This window comes from Garra rufa, unplaced genomic scaffold, assembly GCF_049309525.1.
Source record: "Garra rufa unplaced genomic scaffold, GarRuf1.0 hap1_unplaced_473, whole genome shotgun sequence".
Lineage (NCBI taxonomy): Eukaryota > Metazoa > Chordata > Actinopteri > Cypriniformes > Cyprinidae > Garra > Garra rufa.
Genome location: NW_027394740.1, coordinates 1 through 7,618, shown reverse-complemented (window position 1 = coordinate 7,618; position 7,618 = coordinate 1). Strand labels below are relative to the sequence as shown.

The 7,618-nt window shown below is 35.9% G+C and overlaps 1 protein-coding gene across 1 annotated transcript; it reads left to right on the top strand.

Moving 5' to 3' along the window:
• Positions 1-1,539: 1,539 nt before the first annotated feature.
• LOC141317204 (protein BANP) lies at positions 1,540-7,300 on the top strand (the record flags this gene model as incomplete). The annotated part of the gene is made up of 3 exons (XM_073832980.1): positions 1,540-1,787; positions 4,170-4,331; positions 7,173-7,300. Coding segments are annotated over exons 1-3 (483 nt in total), but the record flags the coding sequence as incomplete, so codon positions are not given.
• Between the last annotated feature and the right edge of the window lie 318 nt (positions 7,301-7,618).

The window sequence follows — 7,618 nt, the reverse complement described above, 5'->3', positions numbered from 1 at the left end:
CAAATGTCTTGTGATCTGCCGTCTAGAGAAGAGGTTTTCAAACTTTCTAATGCCGAATATCAAATATGCTGCTGCTTTGCAAAGGTGCATCTTCCTAAAATATACAGACAGCGAACTATTTTCATGTTTAAAGACATTTATTGCCATTTATAAAATGGAAGTCGTATTATAAGAACAAGTAAAACTAGATAAAAAAAAAGTTTGTCAAGACAGACTTTAAGTTGGAAAAGTTTAAACAAGTTTAAGAAGTTTACAGAAGTTCAAAAGTCAAAAAAAAATGTAAAAGTTTAATAGCAAGTTGCTAGTATGTTTCTAACATGATTAGCAAGTTGCTAGCATGTTGTTAGCATGGTTAACAAGTTGGTAGCATGGTCCTAGCATGGTTAACATGTTTTTAGCATGTTTCTAACATGATTGGCAAATTGTTAGCATGTTTTAACACGATTCGCATGTTGTTAGCATGTTTCCAGCATGATTATCAAGTTGCTAGTATGTTTCTAGCATGATTAACATGTTACTAGCATGTTGTTAACATGATTCTAGCATCATTAGCAAGTTATTAGCACAAATATTTTGCTGTGCAAAAAAAAAAGAAATCCAGATTTTAGAAATTGATAATTGAACAAACCCAAATATGTCATATAATAGACAGAAAAAAACGTTTACAATTCAGATAGTTGCCAAAGCAACTTTTTTAATTAAAGTTTTTCATCTAATATTTATTTTGTTATTGTTTAGTTTGTTATTTTTATATAATGTGTATTTATATCCATTATTTTTTATGTATAATAATATATATATATATATGGACGGACCCAAATGTCATATAATAGAAACATTTTTAAAATTCAGAATATTTGAATGTACTAAAACTATTGTCAAAATAATATAATATAATATACATTTATTTTGCTGTAAAAAAATTAAATCAATAAATAAATATATATTTTTTAAATTGATAAAAATTATAATTTATTTTTTTAATATAATATAATATTATGTTTATTTATTGTGCAATGCAATACAAAATAAATAATAATAAATCAGATTAATTTTTTTACATGTGTGTGTGTGTGTGTATATATATATATATATATATATATATATATATATATATATATATATATATATATATATAGTATGCATTTATTTTGTGTAAAAAAATTAAACCAATAAAATAAAATATAAAACAAAATAAAATAAATATATATTTTTTTTACATTGATAAAAATAATAATTTATGAACAAACCCTAATATGTCGTATAATAGACAGAATTTTTTTTTTTTAAATTCAGATTGACAGTTTGCTCGTTTTTAATTAGAGTAGACAAGGTCTAATATTTTTACTATTATGTGTATTTATATTCCTTTATTTTTAAATATAATATAATATAATAACTTGTTTTGCAATGCAATAAATAAATATAAAATAAATTAATTAAATTAAAATACAAAAAAACAGTCTTCTATAAGATAGCTTCATAGTTACATAAGTCTTATAAAATTCAGTGGCACAATGTTTCTAAATTCCGTCTTTATTCTGTAGAGGACTATCCGACAGGAACATGGCTGGGTGATGAGAACAACCCTGAGATGCGCGTACGTTGTCCCGTATCTCCAGCGGACATGCTGCACATCAGCACCAACTGTCGAACGGCAGAGAAGATGGCCCTGACGCTGCTGGACTACCTGTTCCACCGAGAGGTGCAGGCCGTCTCCAACCTCTCCGGACAGGGAAAACACGGCAAGAAACAGCTGGACCCGCTCATGATCTACGGCATCCGATGTAAGTACAAAATAAGTATTCGATTCAGTTAATGATTCATTATGTAGTCAGTAACTATGCTAATTTAGGTCTTACCTACTGTGTGGAAGTTGTAGTCTACATGTGTTTGATTCATTCAAGAGAATAGCTGATAAGCAAACTGATTGAACTTTTTGATTTCGATTCATTAAAAGAACCATTTCATGAGAGTCATTTGTTTGGGAATCAGACTACACTGATTCTACACTATGGTGTTGATTCACTAAAAAGAACCAGTTGACATGTATTATTTGTTTATGAATCTGATTACATTGAATGCGTTGTAAGGTATTAATTCAATGCAAGAACTGGCTCATAGGATTCATTTGTTTAGGATTTGAACTGCACTTGCTGTGCTGTACATTATGTTTTTGCTTTACTAAAAAGAACCAGTTCCTAAGAGTGTTTTGTGCGCCATCAAACCACATTTGTCGCGCTGTAAGGTTTTAATTGACTAAAAGAACTAGCTTATAAGATTTATTCATTTAGGAGTAGGACTGCACTGGTTGTGCTGCATGTTTTTGATTTACTAAAAAGATCCAGCTTATGAGAGTCATTCATTCAGGAATCAGGCTGCATTGCTTGCATTATAAGGTTTTGAATCATTAAAAAGAACCAGTTCATACAAATCATTTGTTTAGGAATCTGATTGCACTGATTGTTCTGTAAGATTTCGATTCACTACAAGCACTGACTCATAAGATTCATTTGTTTAAGAATCAGACTGCACTGGCTGTGCTGTGTGTTTTTGATTCACTAAAAAGAACCAGTTCACATGAATCATTTGTTTAGGAATCTGATTACACTGAATGCGCTGTAGGTATTGATTTGCTACTAGAATTGTCTCATATGATTCATTTGTTTAGGAATTAGACTGCACTGGTTGTGCTCTGTGTTTTTAATTTGCTAAAAAGAACCAGTTCACAAGAATCAGTTCTTTAGGAATTTGATTACTCTGAATGAGCTGTAAAGTTTTGATTCACTACAAGACTGGCTCATAAGATTAATTTGTTGAGGAATTGGACTGCACTGATTGTGCCGTGTTTTTAATTCACTGAAAAGAACCAGTTCACAAGAATCATTTGTTTAGGAATCTGATTACTCTGAATGAGCTGCAAGGTATTGATTCACTACAAGAACTGGCTCATAAGATTCATTTGTTTAAGAATCAGACTGCGCTGGTTGTGTTTTGTATTTTTGATTCACTAAAAAGAACCAGTTCACATGAATCATTTGTTTAAGAGTCTAATTTTACTGAATGCACTGTCAAGTTTTGAGTCACTACAAGAACTGGCTCTTAAGATTCATTTGGTTAGGAATTAGACTGCACTGATTGTTCTGTATGTTTTTGATTCACTAAAAAGAATCGGTTCATACAAAACATTTGTTTAGGATTGCACTGATTGTTCTGTAAGATTCCAATTCACTACAAGCACTGACTCATAAGATTTTGTTTAAGAATCAGACTGCACTGGCTGTGCTGTGTTTTTGATTCGCTAAAAAGAACCAGTTCAGATGAATCATTTGTTTAAGAATCTGATTAAAATGAATGTGCTGTAAGGTATTGATTCCCTACAAGAACTGTCTCATAAGTTCCATTTGTTGAGGAATTGGACTGCACTGATTGTGCTGTATGTTTTTGATTCACTAAAAAGAGCCAGTTCACAAGAATCATTTGTTTAAGAATCTGATTACACTAATTGCGCTGTCAAGTTTTGATTCACCACAAGAATTGTCTCATAAGATTAATTTCTTTAAGAATCAGACTGCACTGGTTGTGTTTTGTGTTTCTGATTCACTAAAAAGATCCAGTTCACACAAATCATTTGTTTAAGAATCTGATTAAACTCAATGCACTTGTTATGCTGTACAGTATGTTTTGACTCACTAAAAAGAACCGGTTCAAAAGAGCCATTTGTTCCAGAATCAAACTGCACTGGTTTTGCAGTATGTTTTAAACACAATAAAAAGAATCAAACAAAATTTGGCCTATTTGTTAGGCTCTCTGTGACAAATCAGATCTATGATTGATTCAGCAATGAGTTTGTATGAGTCAGTTTAATTAATCTAATTTCTGTCCTGTATAATTCAAATCATTCAAGTAGCTCAGCTGCGGTGCCTCAAACCGCTCTTCTCATTCACAACAACTCACTCACATCAATATGAAGGTCAATTCGTGCAACAGGCCGTAAGTGACTTCGAGGAATGAGCTGTGGGTAATTATGGACACGAGGAATTTTTGCATGAACAAACAAAAGTGCAATGAGTTTATTTGCTTGCAGCATAAATGTATGACTGAATATCACATCAGTGTTTCCTCCCTTATTTATCATGCTTGCGATGTCTTTGTCCATGTGCAACCAGGTCACCTGTTCCACAAGTTCGCCATCACCGAGTCCGACTGGTACCGCATCAAGCAGAGCATCGACTCCAAGTGTCGCACCGCTTGGCGCCGGAAACAACGAGGACAGAGTTTGGCGGTTAAGAGTTTCTCACGACGGACCCCCGCCTCGCAGAGCAGCTCAGGTACGAACCCCTACGTCCTTTCCTGCCGATTTTGTCTCTTGCGAAAGTCTAGGCCGCAGCTGGTTTGTGTTCAATTGAACATAAACATATGCTGCAAGAGAGAACGCACAGTTGTCGTTCCATGTGTTCGTTCGCTATCGAATTAGCTATGTGTATAACCTCACGTCCATTCGCGCAAAAGTGATGTGTACGTTACGCACACGTGTTTATTTGCACGCTTATGTTTGTGTGCGAGATAGAGAGAGACTGTGTGACTGATGTTTCCTCATTTAACAGCTGGTTCTAATCTCAGGACAACGCCTCACGTCCTGTCCCTTCCTCTCAGAGATCCGCAGGCCTTCACCTTTGACTCGTTTCGGACTAACCCAAATATCCTGTATTGGTTCGTCACAATGCTCCACACACACTTACGATTGCTTCGCCTCTTTGGGTTGTCCGTGTCCAGCTGGAATAGGCCTCCCTGCGTGGTAGATTAAACTATTAGCTTATGAACAAGCCACCTGGTGCTCGGCCTTCTTTCAAACCGGAGCGAGAGGAACATGTGGTCTGTTGCCAAAGCAAGGAACAAAGTGTTTCCGTCCGAGAATAAAAATATCGTATTTTTTTGATGCGTAGGCAAGGAGAAAATAAGTTGCACAATGTTCTGTATATATTTAAAAATATGCTTTGAAGCTGACATCATTTTTGAAGTATGTTAAAGTACACTTTGTGTTCAATTTAGCATTTTGTGAACATACCATGTTCTTAAAGGGATAGATTCCCATGATTTACTCACTCTCAGGAAATCCTAGGTGTATATGACTTTCTACTTTTAGACGAATACATCGGCGTTATGTTAAAAAATGTCCTGGCTCTTACAAGCTTTGTAATGGCAGTGAATGGGTGGTGAAAATTTTGAAGCCAAATAAAGTGCATCCATCCATCATAAAAAGTGCTCCACATGGCTCTAGGGGGTTAATAAAGGCCTTCTGAAGCAAATTGATGCATTTGATTTGATTCTAGCAAAGAAAAACTAGTCTCCTCTTGACTTATATCGAAATCCTCAGACATTTTTCTTTACAAATCCTCATTTTGTACTAGAGATTACGATTTATAAAGTTTTAAATATGGATATTTTTCATACACAAATGCATCGTTTCACTTCAGAAGGCCTTTATTAACCCCTTGGAGCCGTGTGGAGCACTTTTTATGATGGATGGATGGATGCGCTTTATTGGATCGCAATAGCCATTCACTGTTAATATAAAGCTTGAAAGAGCTTTTTTTATATTTTTTTATATAACTGATTGTATTCATCTGAAAGAAGAAGGTCAGGAATACATATATACCAAGGATGGCTTGGAGGTGAGTAAATCATGGGGTAATTTTTATTTTTGGGTGAACTTTCCCTTTTAGAGCATGGTATGTTCATAAAATGAATAAAAATTGAACGCAAAATGTTAAATGTGATAATGGAACTTTAAACGACAAGCACAACATGTTTTAAAATAAAAACAGCTATCAATTGCCAGCTTGCCAAGTGACAGTTTCGATTCAATGATGATGAATAATGAATATTATGTGTAATTTATGTAATTTAAATTATATCTGTACTCACATTTCGGACAGGAGCGTTTTGATGGGCTTTTTACTTTATGTAACAGCCATAATTCGGCTGTTCCACAAGCGCCACCTTGTGGCAAAGAGTGAATTTGCATGTTCACTTATGTTCACATTTTATCAAAATTGAAAAAAAAAATCTAAATTTGACACAAATAATCATCAGGAAGCTTTCAAATAAATAAATAAATACATACACATTTATCTGGGGTAGGAGGGCCTACTGTAATGCTGTAGTCAGAGGCCTTCATTTTCGTCTTCAGACACGTTATCATGCTGTTTTTAATTTTCATCATAGAATCATAAAACACAGTTGTTTTTGTTTTATACAGGCATTGCTAAACCAATAGAGCCAAGAAGCAAAAACTAGCAAGCTGAAGGACAAATTGGTCTGGAGATCTTTCAGATGCATAAAATTGAATCCACTTTTCATCTGCAACCTTGGGAAGACCCAGCGTAGTCTCAGATCACATTGCGTCTGGGAAAACGAACAGTACAGCATTGTCACATTTGGTGCTTTTTCCTCCAAGAAACGTTAGCCTGCTAATATGCCCCCTTCGCTATGATTTAAAATCACTCCAACTTTGTAAACGAACACCCGCACCGTTTTTTTTTTCCAGAGACGACTCCACGACCTTTAATCAGAAATGCGGTGAGTGTGTGTTTTAAGCGTCTGGGCTGTTGTAGCATGTCGGTAATTCTCGTTGTTTAGACTAAGGGGTTGGGTTTACGTACAGTTTTAGGGCACGAGTGCGCTTAGGCTGCTGGGTCGAGAGCCCTTGTTGTGTATTTTGAGATCGTTTACGCTGTATAAACACGCTCTAATCTGGCAGATGCACTGGATCCGGGCCAGCAGCAGTCGGAAGGGATTTTCCTCAAGTTCAGGGTGTGTGTATGTGAACTCTTCCACTTCTCTCCGTCTGTGAGAACCTTGTTTATCGTATGTTCTTTTTGCATTTGTTTGGGTTCGAGCGTGTTCACGTTTGTACAAATATCGCTGGGTATGTGACCTGCGGCTGTGTGAGCGAATGGGCGTTTGTCTGATTACACTGAAGTCATGATGGACGGCAGACTGTGGTCGCTCTCTTTATCTCTGTGTGTGTGTGTTTGGCAGTCACACTGGAGCATCTTCTGTTATTGAAAGCAGTTGTTTAACACGATCTGACCCAGTCTCTCTAGTTTCTGGTTTGACCCACATAGTTTGATTGTGTTATGAACTTGTTTATGCGTGTCCTTGAACAGATGGAGTGTCGGCTGCTGAGACGTCGGCCATCGAGACCTCAACCCAGCAGGCCTTGCACTACGCGCTGGCTGGAGCCGCACAGCAAGTCCAGATCCACCGCATAGGAGAAGATGGACAGGTGCAAGTTGTGAGTATCATCATATTAGCATCATCAGCAAAAACTACAACCCAGACAAATATAAATATACCTGCAGTGTACTGTTTGAGCAACAGACGTGATTGTATCTGTCTATCATTCGTACAGTGAGAGACAGAATAACAACCAAAAAATCCAGAAAAATGCATTTCACAAAAGTTATAAATTGTTTTGCATTTTAATGAGTGAAATAAGTATTTGATCCCCTACCAATCAGCAAGATTTCTGGCTCCAAGGTGTCTTTTATACAGGTAAGGAGATGAGATTAGGAGCACTCTCTTAAAGGAGAACTCCGGTGTGATTTTGACC